The sequence below is a fragment of the Bemisia tabaci genome, chromosome 3 (genome assembly GCF_918797505.1).
Source record: "Bemisia tabaci chromosome 3, PGI_BMITA_v3".
Taxonomy (NCBI): Eukaryota; Metazoa; Arthropoda; class Insecta; order Hemiptera; family Aleyrodidae; genus Bemisia; species Bemisia tabaci.
The window spans coordinates 5,795,120-5,820,877 of NC_092795.1; the positions used below are offsets into that span (position 1 = coordinate 5,795,120).

The 25,758-nt window shown below is 38.0% G+C and overlaps 1 protein-coding gene across 1 annotated transcript in view; it reads right to left on the reverse strand.

Moving 5' to 3' along the window:
• Positions 1-25,758, reverse strand: part of Nep5 (M13 family metallopeptidase neprilysin 5) — an 81,501-nt gene that overhangs the window by 7,159 nt on the left and 48,584 nt on the right. The window contains exons 4-16 of the mRNA XM_072297551.1: positions 23,948-23,998; positions 21,338-21,499; positions 15,462-15,545; positions 14,864-15,098; positions 12,712-12,916; positions 11,100-11,201; positions 10,685-10,835; positions 8,374-8,491; positions 4,634-4,730; positions 4,158-4,334; positions 3,343-3,446; positions 1,145-1,206; positions 293-341 (exon numbers count right to left, since the gene is read on the reverse strand). Of these exons, the coding sequence (XP_072153652.1) occupies positions 293-341; positions 1,145-1,206; positions 3,343-3,446; positions 4,158-4,334; positions 4,634-4,730; positions 8,374-8,491; positions 10,685-10,835; positions 11,100-11,201; positions 12,712-12,916; positions 14,864-15,098; positions 15,462-15,545; positions 21,338-21,499; positions 23,948-23,998 (1,597 nt within the window). The remainder of the gene's footprint in view (positions 1-292; positions 342-1,144; positions 1,207-3,342; positions 3,447-4,157; positions 4,335-4,633; positions 4,731-8,373; positions 8,492-10,684; positions 10,836-11,099; positions 11,202-12,711; positions 12,917-14,863; positions 15,099-15,461; positions 15,546-21,337; positions 21,500-23,947; positions 23,999-25,758) is intronic.

Genomic DNA, 25,758 nt, shown 5'->3' on the forward strand with positions numbered 1-25,758 from the left:
CAGACCTAGTTACGTGAATGACTTCGTAAACAACACTGTCAGCAAGTACCGCCTCATCTTTCCAATAAGCAACCAGTAGCGTGGCGTGCTTGTGATTTATCGATTGATCAACCATTTAAACCTATGGAAAAAGAACGATATATAGGGTGTTTGCAACGAACACCTCAATAATCGATTCATCACCATACCTTCAAATGGGGAAATACGATACCCTGGTAGCTGTTGAGCACGAATAACTTTAAAGGCTTTAATGTAAGAGCACTTAATAAAAGTCTAAATATATGGAACTTACTCTAATCCAAGATTGTAGAAAGGATACTGCAATATTCCCATCGGTATCGCTGAAAAAATGAAAATAAAAAAGATGAGTATTTTCTTTTCACGTTAAATACTTGGAAAATGGAAATATTTCTGAACTTACAACTGTGTAAAGGACCCGCTGAAAGTTAAAAAAATCCTACGTACATGCTCAAGGAATTCACGTGCAATTAAATGCCCATTTCTGGTGCGAATTTTGGTCATAGCGAATACCTAATTGCTTCACTTCTCTTATAAATCTATCAAGGCCCCTTAAATATGCCATTTCACTTAATGGTGGATAAACATTGAATAATGTTTGCTAAAAGGAGAAAGAAATAGGTTTTAGAGACAAATCCCTGAGAATTCACCGAAGTTTTACACAACTACTTCAGTTTTTCAAAGCAGCCAAGGAGCAGTAGGCCAGATCTTTATTTCCAAATTTGCAAACATTCTGATAATTTATTGTTAGGAATAAACTGATGCGTACTGGGGTTCTATCATAATATCATCATTGATAGATTTACTTTTTTGAAATTCTCCGCAGAGGAAAGAGCCTTACGCATGAGCAAGACTCGACGCTCAATCGACATAAATTTTAGGTCAAAAGTTGACTGTCTTGCACCTTATATCATTTGAGATCTTGTTACAACCAGTTAAAACAAATCTTCTCAAAATTTGTGTTTTCTTTTCTTGGAATCATTGAGAAAATTATTGAGCAGATAGTTCTTACAACCTAGTTTCCCCTTATGAAGGATTATAGAATAATTAAGAGGGAAGTATTAAAAATATTTATGAAAAGCGAGGCTGTTAATAAAATTAATTTCTACAGAATGCATATACTTACTGATAGCGTTTGCCTGAAAGGTGTGGAAAGCATTCACATCGATAGGATCCACGGCCCAAACACTAAAACATGATATACAAAATTAGTTTTTCCCTTTGTATTTGATGAAAAGCTTAAAGGTTTGGAAGAAAGCTGCTGGCGTTTTAACATCGATAAATTTGAGTGATAGAAAATAAATACTGGGACTTGAAGGATTATCATCTTCAGGTCAGGTGAAACCGTCGCATGATATCCAACGATGAAACTTATGGTAGAATATTGACGACACAGACAAAATTGGAATGATTCAGTTTATTCTGAAAACATCACACTCATCCAATAATGCACTCATACATGGAGGAGCCCCCCTTCCCCTCCATAAGGAGAGGCATTCCATTTTGAGAGCTCAGAAATTTAATGACAGCTCTGATAAATTGACTTAAAACCGTACACTGTTAAAAATCATTGATTCCGTCCGACGGAAAATCCGGAGTGAGAATGAACACGGGAGTGCGGTTCAGCGCGTAGGTGCTGAGACGGGCTGCATGTGTAGTCAAAGCACTCCGCACCGGAGCTGCAGTACGGCCCGGAGTCACGCGCACCTTCTCTCCCTCGCACTAGCGCTATATACTATCTCTTCTCCCCTTTAAGCCTACCACTCTCAGAATGAAAATGAAAAAAAATTTAAAGAGAAAAAATAGAAAAAATAATAGAATAGTGGAAATAATAGAATAGTCGAAATTATGGTAAAACAGAGACAATAGAAAAGAAATAAAATAAAGTCAAATATATGATAAAATGAAGTCAAAGACTAAATTGAAGTAAATAATTAGAGGGAGCAAGGAGATGAAGAAAAAAATAAAATAAGGGAAACAACTAAATGATGTTAAAGAATAGAATGAATTTTAAGAGTAAAGTGAAGTCCAAAAATTATAATGAAGTATTAAAAGAAATCACAGTAAATATAAAACAAAGTAAAGGAATGAGAAGTAAATAATTAAAGAAAAAAAAATGAAGTGCTTGAAAAAATAAAATAGAGTGAAGAAAAAATAGAGACAACAAGGAATAAAACAAAGTAAAACGATAAAATATAGTTAAAAAATATAGTAAAGTAAACTAAATACACGGACAAATCCAGGTAGATTGAAAATATCTTAGCGGCCCGTTCAAATCGACGCGACGTTAAATACCGTTTTTGCGTCACTGTCATGCATCGGTCGCTATAGCTCAATCGGTAGGGTCGTCGGTTAGTGTTAGGTAGGTCCCGGGTTCAACTCCCAAGGAAGGTAGAAAATCTCTAACCTTCAAAATCGGTGAAATCACATACCAATGGTTTCGTAATTTTTATTTTTCATGGTTTCAAAAATTATTTCCACAATTAACCCCTTTCCACCATCCCCTAGCTGCGAACCCCTAAATTTGCGGCTCCCGCGAATCCGTCCGGCGTCGGAGTGATTTCTATGCGTACGGCACCCAAAATCCGTCCAGCCGATTCTCAGTCGGAGTGACTCCTCGGTCCGGCGAAGTGAGGGCCCGTTCTTACTCGCGCTTGTGCTGAGTCTCACTCCGTTTTTTTTAACAGTGTAGTATTCTATAATATTCAAAACTTTAAAAAAAATATCACAATTTCAACTATACTCCTGGCCGATTTTAGCGCCAGCCATAAATTTATAGTTACATAAGTGTAAAGGCACCAACCAGAGTTATGGTTGATCCACCCACACTTTCGGCTGACTCAACCGTAACTCTGGCTGGCGCAACTATTCTTAAAGCTGGCGCCAAAATCAACCAGGAGTACAACCAGGAATGTGATACTGTTCTTCCGTGAAAAGTACTTCAACTTTTGCATGAGAGAGAAGTGTTTTACCCTTTTTCACCCTTCAAGTTCATCGCAAATTCTATGTCTCAGACAGCCAATGAATGCACACTGTGTGTGCACGTGTTATACATCAAATCAATTTAATAATTTAATTTTTATTTTTAATACTCTCCCTCCTCTTTTCCATTTTCTTCTTCTGCGTTATTTTTGGACTGGATTCCTTACCTTACTTATAGGAATATATTTCCATGATAAGACATCCAGACCTTTTATTTGAGCTTTATTCTCAGGAAAGTTTATTCTTAGAATAATATTCAAAAAATTACCCACATAGCTAAGATACCTACCTACATTCTCCTGTCTGACTATCCAAAATCAATTATAACGAAAGCAAATTTACCTCTGAAAATCGTTGGGCGTGTCAAGAGAGAAAAGCATGTTGTTGACTAAGAGCCGTGTCATATTTCGTACATTATCCAGGTATGTATCTTCTGCAACTCCCAACTAAAAAGATAATAATTGAGTATTGTGATTATATGAGACGTGCAAATAAAATCGAACCTTCAAAATGTAATTAAGGGACTTAGAGGACAAGGGGCATGAGTGCAGTTTTTGCCATTTCGAGAAATACGTGTTTGAAATTTCGAAATTACATGGATCCTTTGAGTGGAAAGAAAGTTCAAACTGACGTTTTGATGCTTAAAAATTGGAATTCGGTAGCGAATTTTTACAGAAGGTGCATTAAAACTAGTTTTACTTGAAATCATTAATTTCTAAATTTTTCAAAAACTGCACTTATGCGCCTCCTGTCTTCCTAGCCCCTCGATTGAAGCCCTACCCTCAATTACATTTTGCAGTAACGAGTATCTGTCACTTAGTAAATATCTTGAGAAAACAAGTTGGGACCTTATAGAAAAAAATTATGAAAGTTCCAATATGAGTTATAGTTTGATTCGCTTATTCTTCTTTTTTTAATTTCTTTTGCAGGATACTTATTAGCGTCGCGATATAGCTCTCTCCAAAAAAGTAAATACCTTAAACAAATTAGTATCAGCACAGTCTTAAAAGTATGCAATATTAATACGTATAATAAACAGTAAGGTAATAATATATAGTAAAGGTAAGCTGCTCCTATTCTTGCTGTTTTGTTCGCTTCTTACTTACTTTCTTTTTGCTCCAAAATAAAAAGCATACACGTATGCAATGGATACCTACCCCTGAGTAGTATTCCTCAAGCTGGCGTGGCTCAGCAAGCCATTCTGGGTACCCAATAAAGCTCCTCATGGCTTCAACCTTTTCCAGTGTTGCCGATTTTGTTGGTTTATCCATCCAGTCCAGACGTTCAATTAGTTTCTCAAATGCCCATCGAATATTATTGATCATTTCTTCTACCTGTAAGCGGTTCAGTAGGTAAATTAATAAGGGGGTTTTACTATGTGGCTGCCGAATTCGGCAGCTTAGGGCTTCCTTCTTGAATGCGACCTCGCAAATGGTCGGAATAGTGAATGAAATCTCATATTAACTTTACAACTGAGCCTCTGCTTCTCTTATCCTCCTTATTTTAATTTCTTGCAATTTATAATACATAAATACTTTGAGCAACATAGTAGCCTAACGAGGATAATATTACATTGGAAATAATCGAAATTCATTATTAAAAATCAATCAAAATTACGGAGTTGAACACTTACGCGTTCTTTAGTTGTTCTTAGATTCTCCTCATTCAGAATTGAATAACTGACTGCCATCCCCATCAACTGAATCACTGATTCAGTGCATTGTAGTTCTCTGAAATTGTGTAAGAAAATGTGGCATATTAGATTCTGTGAAGTTAGGTGTAAGCACCAATCGGCATAAAGCCAAATTTCTTCGTTAAAAGTCCGGCCTTCAATTTCGTGAGACCCTTTGGCATAAACATTTGCACCACGTATAAATATTCACCCTGAAAAAGCTAACTGCTCTGAATGAAGAAATAAGGAATGCATATAGCGTTCGAAACTGGGAACTTTATTTCTATATCAAAGTTCACCTGGAGAGCGATGCGATAAATAATACGCGGAAGAAAGTTTACTGTGCCACAAATATTTTATGTCTAGATATTTTTCCGATTTAATTGTCAACACCCAAAGCACTCAAAGCACCCAAGAGCAACTCATGGTGACGGAACAGACGATAAAATACCTGTACTATGGTCAAGAGCATTCCAATGTCGCTAACCCTCCAAACATAAACGATCATCTAAACTAGTTTCACCTCTACTCCCAATAAACTATGAATTCGAGACGAAAATTACCGTCGCAAAGTTTACTTTTTGCAAAGAATGTACCTAAGTTACACAATCCTAGCAACATTGAAATGCTCTTAGTTCCTTTTTGCAAAATGCGATCCAATTGGTTGTTGCTGCAAAAAAATAGTTTCCCACGACCTGCTATACAATGCTCCAGTGACCATGTAAGTTGGCCCGAGCAATAACTTTTCGGGAAAAAAGCCTTTCCCCTACCTGGTTTCTCACTTAATATCCGCCCGAGTTTCGCATATCTTCCGTTTCTCCTCATCACAGCTTCCATCAAACCGCAATTGCCCGGAAACTAGGACCGCATATGTTATCTGATAAAATCGTTCGCCCTTTAGACCGATTCTGGGGGGTTAGGCTAGACTAGTCGATGAGTCAACTGTTGATCTAATTTCATTACGTGAACGTAGAAGAAAAACGGGGTAAAAAATCACTAATGTGCGATCAATTTTCAAGGACAATTCTGTAATTTCTCCTACGATTTTAAATAGATTAAAACGCGTAATATCCAAAATCTAAGCTCAGATTCGGATTCCTCGTGAAAAATTGATGAGATTTTATGCATCATATGTTAGAATAGCGTGAAGGAAAGAGGTTTAATGACGTAAAAAAACACTTATGTGAGATCAATTTTCAAGGACAATTCTGTAAATTCTCTTACGATTTTAAATAGATTAAAACGCGTAATATCCAAAATCTAAGCTCAGATTCGGATTTCTCGTGAAAAATTGATGAGATTACATGTATCATATGTTAAAATAGCGTGAAGGAAAAAGGTTTAACGACGCGTATAGATTCTGTCATACTATTCCTTTGAACTACGCCGCGCTGGCGCTTAAGCGTTCGGTTTCGTCCCGAGGAATTCCTCACGATAAATTCTTATTCTTCCTCCTCCGCTGACCCACTGAGCACTACCCATGTTGCCACGTTGGATTCATATGCTCGAATCAGTATGTCTACGTTACGCCTGTTTCCTTCACGCTATGCTCGGGTATGATACATGAAATTATATCAATTTTTAACGAGGAATGCTAATCTGAACTTCGATTTTGGGTATCACGCGTTTTAAGTCGAATTTTCCAAATTCGAAAATCTGAAATGACTGACGTGGCTTAAAATGCCATCTCGACTCCTCTTCGATGGATTTTCCTGAAATTCGGTGTCAGGGTATGATACATGAAATCGCATCGATTTTTTACGAGGAATCCGAATCTGAACTTCGATTTTGGGTATCACGCGTTATAAGTAAAATTTTTCAACTTCAAAAATCCGAAATGACTGAAGTGGCTTAAAATGCCATCTCGGCTCCTGTTTGATGGATTCTCCTGAAATTCGGTGTCAGGGTATGATACATGAAATCGCATCGATTTTTTACGAGGAATCCGAATCTGAGCTTCGATTTTGGGGATCACGCGTTTTAAATCAAAATCTGTCAAAATTCAAAAAATTCAAAATTCGAAAATCCGAAATGACTGAAGTGGCTTAAAATTTTATCTCGGCTCCTGTTTGATGGATTTTTCTGAAATTCGGTGTAAGGAGGTATTTTTCGACAGGAAACTCGAATTTTTAGTCCATTTTTTAAAATTCTCAAATTCAAGATGGCGGAAGTGGGCTAAAATGCTATCTCAGTTTCTGTTTGTTCGAGTCTTGTGAAACGCGGTATCACACGGTATTTTTCAACGGAAAACTCGAATTTTTAGTCAACTTTTTAAAATTCTCAACTCCAAAATGTTGGATGTGGCCTAAAATGAGCCCCGGTTCTGGCCTCCGTTTCTGTTCGTTAGGGCTTTGTGAACCGCGGAATCAGGGGTACTTTTCGACAGGAAACTCGAATTTTTAGTCGATTTTTGAAAATTCTCAAATTCAAGATGGCGGACGTGGCCTAAAATGCTATGTCGGCTCCTGTTCGATGGATTTTTTTGAAACTTGGTGTCTGATGGTATTTTTCGACCGGAAACTCGAATTTTTACTATGTTTAAAAATTCTCAAATCCAAGATGGCGGACGTGGCCTAAAATGCTATGTCGGCTCCTGTTCGATGGATTTATAGCGCCCTCTTACTACATGCCTACTCTTGTATTTCTGTACAGCCGCAAATTTAGGGTCAAGGGGCGCCTGACCGTCTATGGACCAGGTGGAGTTTTTGTCCTGAAAATTTACCTTTAGACGGCAATTCTCTTCATATTTTGTCTCTGGTTTTTATGCCCCCCCCCCCCTTTCACACGGACTCTCTTTTCACTTTTCTTGCCTCCTTTTTCCTTCCATTTTCCCCCTTCTTCCTTGCTTTCACTGCCCAACCTTGTTTCCTTTTCCTTTTTTCCCCTTGTCCTTTCTTCCCTTATTTTCCTTTTCCTTTTCCCCCCTTTTTTCCCTCTCTTCTTCTTTCGTTGCGCCCCCCAAAAGGCTGGCACCTGTGTGCGCCGCACGCCCTGCACACGCCCTAAGTCCGGGCCTGACTATGGTGGACAGAAACATTTTTAATTGAAAGTCCCCTCAAGTCGTTTTAAGAGAGGGAAAAATCACTCGATGCGATATACTTTCAATTCAAACTTGGTGACATTAAAACTTGAAAACATCCTTAGCTGTCTATCGAAAGGTGAAATTAAAAGACGTTATTAAACTCCTGTGTTAACATAATTTTCGTGAGGCAACAATTTCAGCTTTACATACTGTAGCTGAAATTGCATAGTCTTTAAAATGGAGGAACTTCGATGCTTTTATTTGCGAGACTAACTTATCGTCCTGCGTGATTATTTTTTATTCAAAGACCCAAAAAAATGACTAATCACGTATGGGGAGGATAGAGAGAGAGGAGAGAAAGAGAAAACGTGAAATAACGGATGATGACGATAGCGTAAGGAAATACCTTACCACAGAAAAATGGTACGGAAAATTAGTCCATGAGATCGATTTTCCATACCAAGATTTTTATTCCTTCTCCCGTCTCTCACAAAAACTTGAAGCTGGGTTTTCCATTTCTTATTGTTTGTGTATTATTTTCTATTTATCAAAAGGATCATTTCTTTGTACATTTATCATCAATAATGGTTAAAAAAAAATACAATGTCTTGAATTTAATACAGAAGCATACTTGAAGTTGCTTGCAGCTTACTTTATGCAGACAACGATTATGGATTACCTTGTTTTGATCGTTTGGATGCCTGTCAACGCTTCAATGAAGTCTTGGTTCAATCTACGCAGTTCCTTGGTGCTGTGAGGCGCTAATAACTGAACAATATCCAACCAAAACATGAACTCTGAAACAATCAAAATCAAATCTTTGCTTAAAATGTTCTCCTAATACGGAGGAACCATATTCTTCCCTCTATTTCTCGTCTCGCATTACAATTGGATTGCACTTTGCAAAAAGGAACCACTAGCATTGCAATGATGCTAAGATTGTGCAACTTCATCCTTTGCAATAAAATTGCGGAAATCGTGAAAAACTATGAAATTTAGATGGTAATTTTTGTCTTAAATTCACAGTTTTTAGGGAGTAAAATAGAAACTATTAATGGATAATCGGGTTTTTCCTCCAAGACAAAAGAAGTTGCACAATCTTAGCAACATTGCAATGCTATCGGTTCCTTTTTGCAAAATGCATTCCAATTAACAATCAAATATTGTGCTTTTAAAAAAATTAATTTTAAAAATTCTCATAGTGAAATTCACAAGCTTGTTTTCAATTATAGAAGGCAAATCTGGTATTGGAAAGAATGGGCAAATATCCATGTAGTAGCATCGTAAACTCTGAGCGGATACGTCTATCAATCCAATCGTTTCATCATTAACTTGTTATTGTCATAGCGTAAATTTTAAAAAAAGATCTGAAACGAGGATGACGGAAACTACAGGTAATCGTGATTCTTTGAAAGAGGACAGGGATAAATAAATCGCAAGATGCGTATCAATTAAATCGGCCTTAAAATTTACAACAAAAACAACAAATTTTAAAAGATGCACATGAGAGGTTTTTTATAAGAAAATAAACTAAATGAATTTTAGAAAGAGAGCGGAAGAAACTCCATAAAATTATCTCCCTTTTATCGCGAGGCTATGCTCTCAAAGCGGCTACATCGACTCCGCGATAGTCAAAAAAACATAGTTTCTCTTTCAATAACCCATATTACAACAGCACCAAATTTGATGATTTTGCAATTACATTTCAAGGTGGTTTTCTTTACAAACATTTACTTTAGATGACTTCATTCTTAAGGGTAAAGGTCTCGATACACGATCAAATTTCCGAACCAATTACCATCAAAGTGTCGGGACTAATCAGTCTTAAAATCGTCACTTCGCCTAATGTTCAAATGAAAACCTGGCAGAAATGTTTCGTGTGGCAAGAAATGATGAATGGTGGCACTCCATTCTTATCAAAATTTGACGGCCCGTCCAATTTTGATGAAAGGAGACCGTTGCATGGCGAGTGCAACATACATACCTGAGAATGTTTGTCCGCCAAGCTTTTGACAAACGTTAGTGCGCCTTCAATTACATTTGATACCGTACAATACTTTCGTGGTGGAATAATTGCATTGGCGCCTACAAACCTAACAGGGATACTTACTCATTGCGCAATGCATGCAGTATCCCTGTTAGGTTTGTAGGTACCAATGCAACTATTCCACCACGAAAGTATTGCACAGTATCCAATGTAATTGAAGGCGCGTTAACGTATGAAAATTGACCATTACCGTCAACCACTGTTTACCAAGTGGTAACTTCACGCCGAGTAAAACATTTTACAGGGTCCAAATTTTCAAAAAAGATACTCATGGTATAATCACCGTGTTTTAGCGCACTTTTTCCGTGGCTTCTGAGTTTTTTTTTAGGTCTAGAGAGATGATATTGAAATAAGTCGAAATTCACGATTTTGCTCAGAAAAATGGCAACATCGCAGCGTGTCAAAATTATCAGAAAGGGAGCGTTGGGAGCATCTTAGGTACTAATTTCACACTCTGATTACAATTTAGGCATCTGTAACGTTAATTTATCCAGAGGGAAAAATCATCAAAAACAGTCAAAAATTCGCTATTTTCATGCGTGAAAATGGCAACCGCGCGTCGGGTCAAAAGCATGGAAGGGATCCAAAACTTCACTAGGGTGTAGTTTATGAACTAATTTTGCCCTCTGTTTAATTTGCAGACCCCTCCGACTTTATTTTTTGGAAGCGAAAAATTACTGAAAAATAGTAAAAATTCGCTATTTTTGCGGGGATAAATGGCAACTGCGCGTTGGGGTAATTTTGTCCGATTGACCTCAAATTTCATTTTCCGTGTTTTCGAACATGCTGTAACCGATTCAAGGAGTTACGGCTATAAATTTCCGAAATTCAGTTTTTGTGGGCCACCCTAATGGTGACCATCAGTCATCAACTGGTCTACTTGGATCGGGATTGGTTCGGAATTTGATCGTGTATCGAGACCTCATAATTTAACATGACTTACCGACAGTCTGCGGCGCCGTTCTCTCGAGAACTTTGATGAGACCTTCAAAATAGTCCACGTTGTATACTAAAATTATATCATCGTCTTCAAGATCCAATGTGACGTTCTCCACGTTTTCAAACATCAGATTGAAATACCACCGCCAGTCAATCTACGCCAGGTATAAACAAGTCAGTTGGATTAGAATCATAACGGAAGAAGAAATAGATAATTAAAGGACATTACTTCAAAAGCAGAGTTCACGCTGAATAAGTTCACACACTTATATTCTTTCGAAAATTATTGTGAGCACCGTCACAAATTTCAGGAAATATGCCCAGTTTTTTTTTTTTTTTTTTTTTTTTTTTTTTTTTTTTTTTTTTTTTACAAATTTAAAGACTACCAGGATAACATAGACACGTGGAATCACACTTACCAGTTGCTTCCCTGTTTCCGAGAAGGAGTTGGTCAATTTTTGTAGCTGTCCCAATGTGTATACCTCGGGTTCAGGGTCAGTGTCGGTTTTGTTCTCGATCAACTGAGGAGAAATCAAATGACAGAGGGTGTAAGTTTCTCGTTATTTAATAATTCGATTTCATTATGTTCCAGTGATAATGAAAATATGATCGTAAATATCATCAAATACCCATACCTTCATACAATAGATACTTTCATTAATGAACTAAGCATACGTTTCTTATGTCACTTGTTCCCAAATGTTTTCGTCAGAAAAGACTCAAAGTTCATATCACCAATTAAGTATGATCGATGTGAGACGAACCTATCATCTAGTCAGACTCCTTCAATTTTTGAACGGATTGAACTAAAATCACCTAACTGCATGAAACACTGCTCAATTTTTTCGGATGCTTAACTTTTTCAACAGAAAATTATGCAGCACTGAAATACCTAAACATCAGGGAAAAATTAGGATCTTGTCGTGTATTTGTTTATTCATAATTTTTTCGTTATTGATCATCATTCCATATTTTTCTTAAATTTGATATTATAATAATTGTTCTATGGCTGAATTGACTCACATTGGAATCAGAATAATCAGGGAACAAGGAATTTCTTTTCGGCAGGCAGAGAACAAAAGCTCGATCAGAAAGGGTGAAACTACATAAAAATAATGCGGCGTTGTTAAATATTATCTACTGGTGAGGACAATATCCATAACTTGTAAAAATGAATATGAGAACGAAAGCTGTTAATGATGTTAGATGCAAATAAGGGTTTTTGACTCTATTTTATGTTCGATTTATTGGACCTAATAATGCTAAAAGGAACTAAAGTCGGGTGGGAAAAAAGGGATGTGCTCGTTAGTCAACGGCCGTAAGAATGAATGTGAATTGTAAAGCGCCAGTGACGTCGGTGGGACGACGGGAGCAACTCGTAGGTTTTTAACTCGTGAGCACTGTGCACAACGCTGTTGCAACATGCGCAAGACTCATGAGTAAGGATATTTTGGCGCTTAGTTCCTTTTGGTTTAATGTCAAATCCCATTTTTTCATTTTCCCAAAAGGAGCCACGCCTACTTTTACATTATGTTCCTTGTGCAGCTCCCACGAGCACATCCCATCTTCCGCATCTGTCTCTAGTTCTTTTTAGCATAAATACGTCCAAATTAACCTGCCGCCTGCCAATTAAGTGAACAGCATTTAGCAGAAAGGAACCAAGCCACATCAGATACTGCCACATTTAACTGAGAAAATTATTTTTTAACAAGAGTGCGATTGTGCGGATTCCTTTTAACATGTTAAGGAATTCGCTTAGTACTGCGCAGAAAATTCACTGAAATTTGGTCAAAACCCGCTCGACGGTTTTCATGTAAAAAATTAAAGTGCCCGATTAAATTTGGCAATAGCTGATGTGGCTTGGTTCCTTCCTGTTTGACGCGGTCGAAATGCAATTTGGACGACCTCATTAAGCCGAGCGAGATCTGAGTGGTTTGTGTTTAAGAATGATGCAGTGATGAGTGTTTGGGAAAGCGTGAGTGGTGCAGACTATTCTTTTTTCGTATTTCACCTGATGGATTTCATTGATCAATATGTTAGCTTCTCTGATGGAATTGACGTACTCGTCGATAATCTCTTGGGTCGTGATCGTTTTGTTTTTGTAGTCGTGAAAAGTTTGATGACAGATATGACGTAGTTGTAGTAGGCCTTCACTCCGTCGGAAACGATCCCCTCTTCCTCCAGGCTAACCTCTTCGGCCATTCTCCGTCTCATTCGTTTTTCCAGGTCTTTGTGGCTGGTTGAAAAACAAATAAAAAGAAAACGTACACATAATTTATCGTAAAAAATTCCACAGGAGAGCTGATAATTTTTGTCGGGGGTTTATTCATATTTTTCTCTGGCACTTTCAATTTTTAGACGCAACAAATTCACGCAAGGGTAAGACAATTGATTATGTACATTGATTGGACCGCGTTTAGCAGAAAGGAACCAAGCCACATCACCTATTGCCAAATTTTAACCAGGCAATTTAATTTTTGCAAGAGATTCCTTTGAAAATTTTAAGGAATTCGCCTAGCACTGTGCAAAAAATTCACTGGAATTTGCACAGAAGTCTGCACAACCGTTTTCATTTAAAAAATTAAATTGTCCAGCTAAATTTGGCAGTAGCTGCTGTGGTTTGGTTGCTTTCCGCTTTACACGGTCCGAGTTTAATTTCAAAATTCTGTGAAAATGAGAATAAATGAAATGGTAATATAAATGGGAGGAAAATGGTGTAAGAATGTCTTACAATACAACATTTTTTTTTTTGTTTGTGTGGAAAAAGTATTCACAGAATACTAAAAAAAATCAGAATAAAACAAAATTTTAAAAAGGGCTTTATCTATGATTTCGTTTAAAACGTCATAAAACCTAGATAATTTTTCAAAGTTAAGACACCCCCATAAATACACCCGTAGTTTATCACACCCGTAAATTTCCAAAATCTTATTCAGTAATACGGGGTCGCTACCGCTCCTAGTAATACAATTGAAGACTAACACGTGGGGCGCAAAGCGCTTCGGAAAGTTGGAACGCGCAGCGGTCAGGGGGCGCAACCCCTTAGTCTCTTTTAATTTATGTAAAATCTGTCGTTAAATATCAGACAGAGTATCTCCAGGTAATCAGTAATTGTAAGCTTCACGCAATACGTTCCTAGAAAAATAAAGGAAATTTTGTAGTATTGTCGAAAATTTACCATACTTTATGAAACATGAAACATCTGAAAGATTTAAAACGGGATCAAACTCGTTTCATACATTGTTACAATGAAATGAAGTATTTCCTTCTCACTTTTTTCATTCACAATAGAATAAACTCAACTCTTAAGTCGCATACGAAACTAACAGAACAGACGCGGGTCAAATTGCATACCCCAAGAATTGAAGGATTTTTAGACGTAGCGAACACTAAAAGGGAGGAAGTCGCTGTTACAATCATAATCTCAGCCCACCAAACTCAGCTGTTGTATGACTGACGTTACAAGCTTGACCATAATCGGACGTATTTACGTTAAAAAGAACTATAATGATGATACGGGGGGGGGGGGGGGGGGAGCATGGGGTGTGCTTGTTTGAAATGCTGAAGAAACGATGTAAAAGTGGGCGTGATTCTTTCCTTTTGGCAAGATGGACAGGTCGAATATACATTTTATCAAAAGGAGCTAAGCTCCAATTGCATGCTAACTTGCAGCTTGGGCGTGTGACAAGGGCGTTGTGGACAAGGCTCACGAGATAAATGATGTCCACTTGAATCCCCTCGTCCCCATCGTCACCGCTGACGTCACTGGCGCTTCATAACTCCCATTCATTCTAACATTCCTCAACTAACGAGCACACTCCTTTTCCACCCGTCTCTGGGGGCTGATTGTTGAAATTGATAGGCACAGCGATAGACAAAGAGGATATAGGGAGTGTGGAGCGATCCTTTTAAGTGAAATGGTTGGTCTCTATTGACTAAGGGAGAAAATGATGGACTGACTATGATGTCTCTCGTGGGATGCCGTCAGTTAGTCTATTATCTACCACCTTTTTCCATTGCAACCACATGCCTCCACCAATATGATCCCTCCATATGCCTTTTGTCTTCTTTGTCCATAGCTTTGTCTATCAATTTCCGCAATCAGCCCGCTGGTTCCTTTTAGCATAAATACATCCAATTAAACTACAAGTATTCGATATTCGTGGATTTTTCTTTTGCTCACCTAGGTAGCGGTGAATTAGCCTCAGGCCTATTGATGCTTATCCTGTTGATCGTATGGTTGAAAGGGTCCGGCCCAACAGAGACTTGCAAGAACAGATCCCTGTTGAGACCTAACTTTGCGTTGACCGAGACTTGACCCCATCCAAATTTCGTGTTGTTTGCCGGAGGCAAAAGCGACAAGCCTATGTCCTCCATCACATCCTCAATTGGAGCGAATTTCAACTCCTCGATCGCCTCTGAAAATGACAATAATAATTAATTAAACAACTAATAAAGTACTTTTACACAATTACACCTCTATCAAGAGAGAGCCTTCTTTTTAAATAACCAAAATCTTCTTCTTTAAAATCAACATTCACCATTAGTTTGAAAGATTCAGTTTAAAATTGTTGGACCTATTGACAGTATAATGTGTTACTTCAATTATTTTATTTTGATACGGTGCTGTGACACGTGCTAATCTTGCCACACGATTCCACAAAAATCATGAAAATTAAATGAAATTCTGAAACTTGACGATAATAGATTTTTAGAGTTGTAAAATATGTTTCTTTGAAGTGCGTTTTTTTAAACTTTTAAGCTGCGTTATGATTACTCACCTGCGTTCATACACGCTCGAAACATAGTTCTTGCTTGATGAACAGCCGCAGGCTCAGAATCCGAGTCATTCCGCTCTAAGTATTCTGGAAGAAAAAGACATCAATTTCTTATTATTTATTTTATTTACTGTAGAACTGTACGTCTCGCTAATCCAAAATTGCACGAGTCTAAAAATATATTAGATGATTGTGCGAAAAAGGCGCAAGGATTGCGCGATTAGAAACCTTAACATCTGCTACAGGTTTGCGCGAATTAATGAAGTTAATTTAAGATAGAAGTTTGGCAAAGTAGGAAACTATTGGAAAATGAACGCATTATTATGTTACGCTAGTGTAGGTTAGTTTGTTGACAAATCATCGATGTCCAACCCTATGATAATAAATGAAGTGATTTGATTAAATATTGGTTGAGGGTATAAAGAACTTACCTAACTTTTCTCGGAAAAAAATATTTAATCGGGAGAAACGAGGCTACGTTGAAATGCTTATGCGGCGTCAAAATACAACATGGGCCTTTTAAGTTATATTATTCGATGCCGCGATTATTGTAACGGGAGTTCGAATAATCGCGCCGAACAGTGCAGCGTGCAGCCGGCGATGAACGTAGATTAGCGCCTGCAAGACTAGGGGAAACCTCACACATTGCACCAAACAGTGCGGTCGGTGCTCAGCCCGTCAGCGCCTACAAAACTGCATGAATACTTCTCGCATTGCGCCAAACGCATCGCAGTCGGTCAGTTGGCCTGAAACGCATATTAGCGCCTACAAGAATGTATAGGAATGCTGTTGGACTGCGTGTTATCATGTTTGACTTTCTGCTGAAGTTTTACCCTAATTATAGGGGAAATATGAATCCTCGTTGTAACAATTCAGAAACTCGGATGATATTTAATTTTGCTTGGGTTACATTAAAAGAAAATGGAACGAACGAAAACATCGCGTCGAAATTTTCGAGACTTTTATTTGAGATCACTTAGGTAATACGCGGCAACTTTTCAGAAAAACCGTGTGTAACTTTTTTAAAAAAAAAACATATATTAGAAATAAAACATATAAGTGGTGTATAACGTTGCAATCAGAGATAAATATACGTTTCTTCCGGGTGCACCCGTCGGGTTTTGAATCCATTCATCTCTTAAAAAACTTTGACATGGGTTTTCTGCGATCTTTTACGTGCATTTTTTTCATTAGTTGGCGGCTAGAGACCCCTTGTTCAATTTTTAAATGTCTACGAAAGCTCTCTGGGCCATTCGTGCTGCGAGGGCTATCCATCGAAGAGAGACATGCCCGTAAATGAATAGAGAATGAACAGTCTTCCGCGATGTAGCTATCTACCACAAACTACCAAGGTTGCCAGATAATTCGCGCGAACATGTGAGTTCTCAGTACCAGAGAAATTCGCGCAATCCTATGCATCCAAGAAGGTAAAAGCGGGGGCGTTCGCGCAATTCTATTGCAACCGTTTGTCTTGTATCTATCAACATAAGTTAGATTAAATTAAAAGAAATTTACAAGGGTATTATGCAACAAAGTAACGTTAGGTAATACAATTATCCGGAAGAACAGGGATTGAGAAATTCTTGGTCATATTTTGGAGAAATTAAGTGTGAAAGTTGATTGGTTTAATTACTTTGTTTTTTCATCCAGCCTTTCTAATTTCATTCACATTCTCATTCATACATTACAGAACACTACTCTCAAACTAAATTGCAATGGCAGCTCAAATCTTTCCCACCTTTTTAATATTTTCACTAAAATGGCACTATCTAAAAGGTTTTCGGCTTTTTCACTAACATATTTTTCTAGTCTACTGTCGTATCTCATCTTTGTCTCAGCAATCGCTAGTCCAACCGTCGGCACGTCCAGTTAGCATCAATAAAATGACGAGAAAAAAAGTTTTTTCAAGTTATTATTGTTTGAAAACGATACATAGAAATAACCCAAGAAACTGAATAAACCAAGCTTAAAGTGAAACATGAAAGAAAATTAGGCACCGGGTTATGCACTGCCATGCTGAGGAAAACCCCCGTATGAAATTTTAAGAATTGCCAAACTTCTTCCGATATAAATTTTAGTTCGGAAGAAAGTTATGCATATACTCCTTTGAAATTCACAGGTATTTTAGATTGAAATGCGAAAAAACCCTGTCTAAAAAATTGAAAGAAAATGATTCACAACTTTCCCAGAAAATTCGTATTTTATCGAAGGAAATTTGGCGACGTGTGAATGCTCATACGGTGTGTTTTCTTAGCACGGCAGTGTTTTTAGGCTGATCCCGGTCTAATCCGACCAAATATTCGTGTCCGCCTTTTAAAATGAGCAACAAGGTAATTTTGAATCGCTTACCAGAGACAAAGAACACGGAATTGACTTCAGAGCGAGATTTTAGTGTTGGAGTCTACCCTTTTCTCGAGTCCTACCGTCCTTATAAATTGAACTTTGAGAAAAGAACAGACATCACTGTTCATAGGCTGAGGACATGAGCCCATGCGTAAATAATTGATCGAGGTTTCAAAGCTGCGAAGCTTCAAACGGACGTATTTCTGTCAAACGGAACTATGTGCATTATGACGTGAGCCCTGCTATGCATACATTCTTATGGGTATCAGGGCTCATGTCTTAATGCACATAGTTCCGTTTGGTAGAAATACGTCCAAATTATATGCAAACAACCATTGCGTGAGCCGATCGCGTTGAATGTAGCGGATTGTAAAAGAAGTTGCTCACGTGGTTCGTTCGTACTTGGTAAAATTTCCGATTTCAGCCGGATGTTGAAAATTAAGACGGAGACTACATTGTGAATTTGTTATAGGATCCCCAATCGTATTTTTTTTTATTATTTGTTAATTGTTCATATCTTTTTTAGTTTAAAACATGGAAAAATAACTAACATAAAATAACTCAGTTTCCGATATTATATGGAAATATGTTGTCATGGGAACGGAGTTCCCCATGATATTAGAATCGTTCCGTTGCTTTCGCTATGGGATTCCCTATACCTCTGCGACCTTGAGCGTTTCGCCCAGTCTCCGATTTTTGGTTGAATTTCCGATGTATCAAAAACCGTTGTATTTTTTAGCCAATCATGTCTCTACGTCAAGTTGTGTTGATTGCTAAAATTCGCTTTCAGCGAGTTTTTCTCCACCTCGAGATGTCGTGTCTGACTGGTAAATCTGCGCAGAACCACGAAGTTCCGTTTTTAGGCAAATTCTTTTTTTTGGGAGGTTCTGATTGGTTATTTTTCGCCATCAGTTTTCTGTTCGTTGGTGCAAAAGATCGCCTACCTCGGTGTTCTTGAGAAGCCGCCATTATCCCACCTCAAATTTGAAAAATAGAAGTAAAGAAATAATAACCATCGTACAAGGTGGAAAATTGTTCTGGAGGACTCGTTACGGATAAAGAAGTCAAAATCAGAGCTCGATTGATTGATTTAATTCATGGATACGCAAATATTGCCTTAGCTCAACTGCCGCGATCGGAATGCATGTTGGGATGAACCTCGAGACGCATTAAAACAGTGCGAACCATGGCTCCTACAGCAATGCGCCTCATATCCCAACAAGGTCTCTTGTGATAAGTCCCGCCCATTGCCCGAGTCTTTTAAATGCTATTTTTGCTCCTCCTCGCGTGGATCCGTTATAGCCTGGTTGACTAAACCGCCTCGTATTTTTGATTAGGTGCGGGCACCCGGCGATCGGGAGTTCGATACCCGCCGATCGGTGTTACTTTTTAATGGTTGTATTGAATGTTTTAGACTAATCATCAAAAAATAATTAATAGCAGATGATAAATGTACGAACATTTTCTCGTGAGTTAATATGTTAAACAAAAAATACTGGAATATACCTCCTTCATATAATCAGCCACATGTTCCCCCAAATTAATGACGTAATTTTCTTTTTTCAATAAAGTTAATTTGCATTCAACGTTCGTAAGTTAAGCAAAAAGTACCTATTGATACACATAGAAAGACATGAAAATAGTATGTCTAACATTTCAGTAGTTTTTTTTTTTTTTTATTTATTTATTTTTTGTTTTTTTGTTTTTTCAATAAAACAAATTGACTGGGACTAGAATCATCGTATCTCTGAAGACAAAAGCTAAGTTTTTTGATACAGAAATACTAATATATTCATCCTTTATATAATCAGGGAGATGTTGACCCAAATATTGATGTATATTTTCTCTGTTCGCCCAAATTAATGATGGTATTTTCTTTTTTCAATAAAATTAATTTACATTCCACGTTCTTAAAGCAATATTTTCTCTAAAATTCAACAAAAAATAACAATTTATACCTACGCAAAAAGTAAATAAATAAATAAAGCAATGACATGAAAGTAGTATAGGTAGTACACATCTAACATTTCGGTTACATCTATTTGAAAGAAAAAAATTGGCAACTTAGGAAGCACATAGGTCACTTATCGACGGTGAAACTACCAAACCACGTATCTCGGTTTGCGACGTCGCAGACTTTCTGTCATACTTTATTTTTTAAATGAAAAGCTACTTAACGTCCAGTCTTGAAAATTTCCGTGATTTTTCCTCTTCGTGCGGAGAAAATTCTGTGAAAATTTCAAGGAATGATATTGATTTGGTCTACTTCAAAAAAATAAAATGTGAGCGGAGATTTTTAAACACCGCAAACGAGATACGTGGTTTGGTAGTTTCACCGTCGTTATGATGCGTATTCGGGCATATGCGTAGAGTAAAAATATCATACTTTACGCCGAAAAAACGAAACTGAAAGTTAAATACGTTAACTTCCAAAAACCATACATAATCCAACGAAAATAAATAATTGGTAAATAACAGCTTTCTTGTATGCAAAGAAAAAAAATTAAAAATGTTAAAAAAGAGATGTAGACACAAAATTACATAGCCCCTTCAATTCTGAAGATACTACAAACGAACTGTACCTTAAAATTTTCATATCCCAGAAGCAAAAGTTCCCATGACGAATATTGCTATCGCTAGCGATTGCAAAAACCAACTTGTTTCATCTTGTGTCCGATTCCCTTGAAAATTTACCGAATAATTTCATTGGATTTTTTCGTTAGTAAATAAAAGAAGTACGGACTTTTTAAAAGTTGTGATGCGGTTAAGTTTTCTTTCCTGCCTCCCTATGAGTAAGTGCATTGTTGTGCACGAGTGAGTGTATTAGTTGCATCAAAGCGCTTCATACAAGATTGCGTCGCTCGTTACCTGTATCGGCCTCTCGGAAGCGTCGGTTATTTGCGCAAATTGGCAGCTTTGTTTTTCTTAGATCGAAATCTAGCATGAGTCAAGGATTTGCAATATAAGCACTGCTTCAATGTTAAAATTTCCATAGTACTATCAAATTAATCGGTTGTCTGATTTTTCTTCCTTATCTATTTTATAAGCAATGGTTATATTTCTTTGCAAGAAGCTACCAATGAATGAAATTATATATATTAAAAAAAATAGTAAAATTTTGCGAGAAAAACGATGGTCCCACTGGTTTTCTCTGAGACACGCTCATAAGCTCAAAGGCTGGTCTAAGTTGAGGTAGTAATGAAGACGATCACCCGCTACCAGACTCGATTTCGAAAATTTTACTTTTACTGCTGTCTTTGCAAAACTGAAAAAAAAAAACTCTGGCCGTGGGAGCCGCAATTAAGGGCTATATAGACATACCGTCCGCTCCGGGCTCAAAGGCCGAAAATTCCGGCTGCTGGAGCCGTAGCTTCGGCCTCTAAACCCGGAGCAATCGAAGGTACGCCTCCAGCAGCCGGAATTTTTGGCCTTTGAGCCCGGAACGGACGGTATGTTTATATAGCCCGTAATTGCGGTTCCCACGGCCAGAGTTTTTATTTCAGTGTACCACGGCAGTACTGATGAGGGAGACTTACCTCTGATGGAGTGTTCGATGCGGGTGCGTCGCTCGTTGAACCAGTCGTGGCTGAAGGCGGCGTCCGGCGTCGGGTGTTCTTCGGCCCAGCGTCCGCACGCGAATCCGTAAAAATCCTCGCACGGGTCCACTGACTGGTCCATCGACTGCAGCAGGTTCGCCGCTGTAACAAACATCTGCCGTTATCATAAATGGTCTTCTCGCGTAAAATGCCGTTCTTCAGCACTTCTGGGAACAACCCCCTGGTCGATCGATCAATGAGTCAGCTGCGCTGATCACAGATTCGTGTCTTACTGATTTCAGATGATCAGCAAAAAATAAATAAGATCCGTCCAAACACCAAATGAACTGCGCTAAGCAGAAATGTACCAAGCCGCACATCAGTCATTGCCAAATTCAATTGGGTATTTAATTTCTTCCATGAAAACAGTCGTGCGGATTTGTGTGCAAAGTTCAGTGCATTTTTTGCATGATTCGAAGCAAATTCCTGAAAATTTTCTAAGGAATCCGTTCAAACGTTCTCTTGTAAACAATTTGAGTGCCCAATTTTGGCAATAACTGATGTGGCTTGGTTCTTTTCTGCTTAGCGCGGTTCATATATCATAATGCTTAAATTTTTACTGCGTCTGACGGTCCATTTTATTTTTTCAAGTTCCGCCTATTCCTAGAATCCCTTTATACTGAGAGTTAAGACACTGTGAATTCATTTCTGATTGGTTCCCGTATTTTAGGCCTCCACGGTGTCACAAACGGGAATAATGTTTAAATTTTCACCAATTGCAAATATTATAATCTGGAATGGACCGGGGAATTGTGGGTTCAGCAAGGAACAAAAAAAATAAGAAAAGGAACGGAGAAACGAATTTGAGAATAGGCCAATCAAAGATTACGAAAAACTTTCAATTTTTGTAATCTTTAGGTATTCCCGTTTGTGACTCCATGAGAGGGGGCCGTCTTAACTCTCAGAATAAAGGGACTCTTCCTACTCCCAACTCCGTTATATTACATGGAGTCCAATATCATGAACCAAATGCTACATATCCACGTCCAATATAAACCGAGGTATCGCCTATCTAAGATCACGATGTATGGCGTCATCCACCGCAATGCATGCGGTGGTTTCTTCCACTTGTTTTATCCGAAATCGAGCGACCATTAAAAATGTGTGTGTTCCTAATTACATACGAATCCAAGGTGGAAGCAACAACGGCATGTGCTGTCACAGTGAATGACGTCATACACTGCGTGTTTTTCGAGGGGAATATCTTCGTTAATATTGAACAAATAAATTAGGCGTTCGGGTGGGTTTAATCATGTTTTGCTTGTCTATAACCTCCAGCCATCAAAATGCAACCCTGTGACTAGCGCAACTGACTCATTGAGAATTTCTCGATTTTAATAAATTTCTCAACCATCGCATCACGCGATGGTGCGTGCTCGTACATAAAAGTGACCAAACTTAGTATTTAACCGACAGTCCGAATGAATTTCGCAAATCGAAAGTCAGGACGATCTGCGATATTTACTCGGACCGTGCTCATGGAATTATTTCAAAAAGTTTCGTGGTCAAGTCAACTTTTGCGCACTAGTGCTCGACCAATTAAAGTGTGATCTGATTCTCGGGAATACTTGAGAAATGCCGTAAAATCCAGAATTGATCACTTAATAGTTCGATTGTCTACCTTTGTAGACCGCTAGAATGGGTGACTTGAAAATATGTGATACGAACTATGCAAATTGTGCGTTTAGAGGTGTATTTTGGACACGTTCGAAGTTCAGCGTGATTTTAGGCTATCTACGTGTATGAAAATGGAATTGTGTATTTCCTTTGGAAAATACAGTAAAAGTCTCTACAGTTGGCTGTATCTCCTGTACATGGACCCGTTGAATCGGGACGTGCGAAAACCGCTAATGTCCATTTTTCCAGTCTTAAGTTTTTTTGAGTTCATAATACTTTTCGGAGATGGTTGCAACCACGAAAGTGGCGTTAAAACTCCGGGTTTCCTCATTCCCAAAACAAGTCGTTTCATCACTTTTATGGTTGTATCAACTCTTTAAAAGTATTATGAACTCAAAAAAACTTACGTCTGGATAAATGGACGATAGCTGTTTTCACATGTCCCGATTCCATCAACAACTGGATTACATTTTCTAATATTGAAGTACAATTTGTGGATCATTCTAGGAACAACATATGCGCCATTGGTTTCCCCAATGTAGATAGGTGTTTTTATGTATGAGCCAAAAATTTTAGTTTTAAATTGCAGAATGGAGTCCAATTGGTTTGCAAATTGCCAATCTGGGTGACTCTGAACCCTTTTTTAAGCATCATCAACTGTGAATAGTGGTCATGTTCCTCGAAATAAGACTGTCATACAAAAGCAATTTCGACTAATTCATAATACCTCCTCCATCTCTTCTCTCTTGCCTCAGAGGCAAAATACAATGCAAAGTCAACAGGAAGATTTGATTTCACGGAATGCTTAATTTCGAGAGTAATTAAAGACATTTTAAAGGAAAATGAATGGGGGTGGGGGAAGAAATGCATTTTTCAGAGGTTCATCAAACAACAGCGAAGAAAAACAAAAAAATAATTAACAGAAACGCCCACCTGATCTGATGCATATTTCTGAGGTACATTCTGAGGTAACTACAGTTATATCTGAAACATAACAAAACATCAAATAAGTAATACCGCGAATGATACGAATTTTCACAAGACCTCAATGCGGTGCTGAATGAAAAATTTCAAAATAACTTAAGGTTTTTTACGAATTTTTGAGAATAAATATTTGAGATACCTTCTGTTAGTAAAAGAAAGCCATTTTTTACAATTATTCCTTTAAGAGACGTCTTCTTCTAGAGTCACATCCTCATTCACCCCCAAAATTGTGGAACAGCTAGCACCTTTTCTCCTGCTCTGCCATTGAAATGCTTCACTTCGATTGTAAATAGAGCAAATCTACGGTGTAATGCGGCAATCACATAACTCGTTTGCGGTGTCTGAAAATCTCCGCCTCTATGTTATTTTTTACAAAAGAACAAATTGACGTCATTATTTGAAGTTTATGAAAAATTTTCTTCGCACAGAGAAGGAAAATCACGGTGGTTTCAAAGAAATGCCGTTGAGTAGTTTTCAGTTTAAAATTTCCGTAGTATGGCCGGAAGTCTGCGAAGTCGCAAACCGAGTTATGTGATTGCCGACCCGCACCGTCGATATATATTTTTTAAATCAATTTAAATGAGAATAATCCATGCAGAGTGTGCAAACATTTCAAAATCATGAGTTAAAAGTTGCTGACTTTGCGAGTTTAAATATTAGAGCCAAACACAGAGCGGAGCGGCGTGCGGCGTGCTGCCAGCGCGACACGCGCACTGGCGCCTACAAACCTAACAGGGATACTTCACGCATTGCGCAATACGTGAAGTATCCCTGTTAGGTTTGTAGGAGCTAGAGCGCTGGTCGCCTTCGCCTAATGTGCCGCAGCGCTTTAAGCTACTGTTTTGCAACATAGGTGTTGCTTAGTATCATACAAAATTGAAGGCTCTCCAACATATTAACAATAGCAGTTTAGTTGTTTTCCTATTAAAAAATAAATTATGACCGGAAGTCTGCGAAGTCGCAAACCAAGGTACGTGGTTGCTGACCTACACCGTCGATTTGTCTTTTTCAGTGTTCTTTTTAATGTTTGACTAAGAATTAGAATCTCCAGTCTTGCAGATGGAATTGAGAAGTCTTAATAAATCGTGCTAGAAACAAAAAACATGCATTTCACTTTTGCTGCAAATAGAGCGTAAGTCTGTAGTATGCTTCCAAATGAGCATAAGTGTCACTTTCCTCAGCGAAAAATACAAAAAAATACAGTCGCAGCCATTGCACAACGGGTGCATTGGACATTTATACCCTCTGAAAGACCCATGAGATAGCGTTACGGAGCAGAGGCGCTGTTTTCGGGACGTGAAAAGACATTTTCTGAAAGGAGGGTGAACTTGTTGCTTCCATTGAAAATAAAACATTAACGATACATTTGTCTCAAAAAGGTCATACACGACACCTATGTATTAAAATGGGCGAGCAATACAAATTGATTGCCAAAAAAAGTGTAAACGCACGTATTTTGGGCAAGAGTATTAGAGTAATGGTACTGTTTAATCACAAAAATGGTGCATGATGAGATGATGACACCTTGACTTGAAAATCTGATTTATTTTATTTCCTCAGTGGACCACCAAGCAAGGTGAGAATTCAAGCATCATAAACCATAATCTCTATTCAAAATTTAACGTAGAACACGATTTTCACGACTGAAATTACTGACAGTGACTTCAAACAATAGTGTTTCGATGCCTAGATTCAATCTTTCCGCTCATATAAAAAAGAATTATCTACTATAGGTAAGTCAGACACTAAACATTACAGTG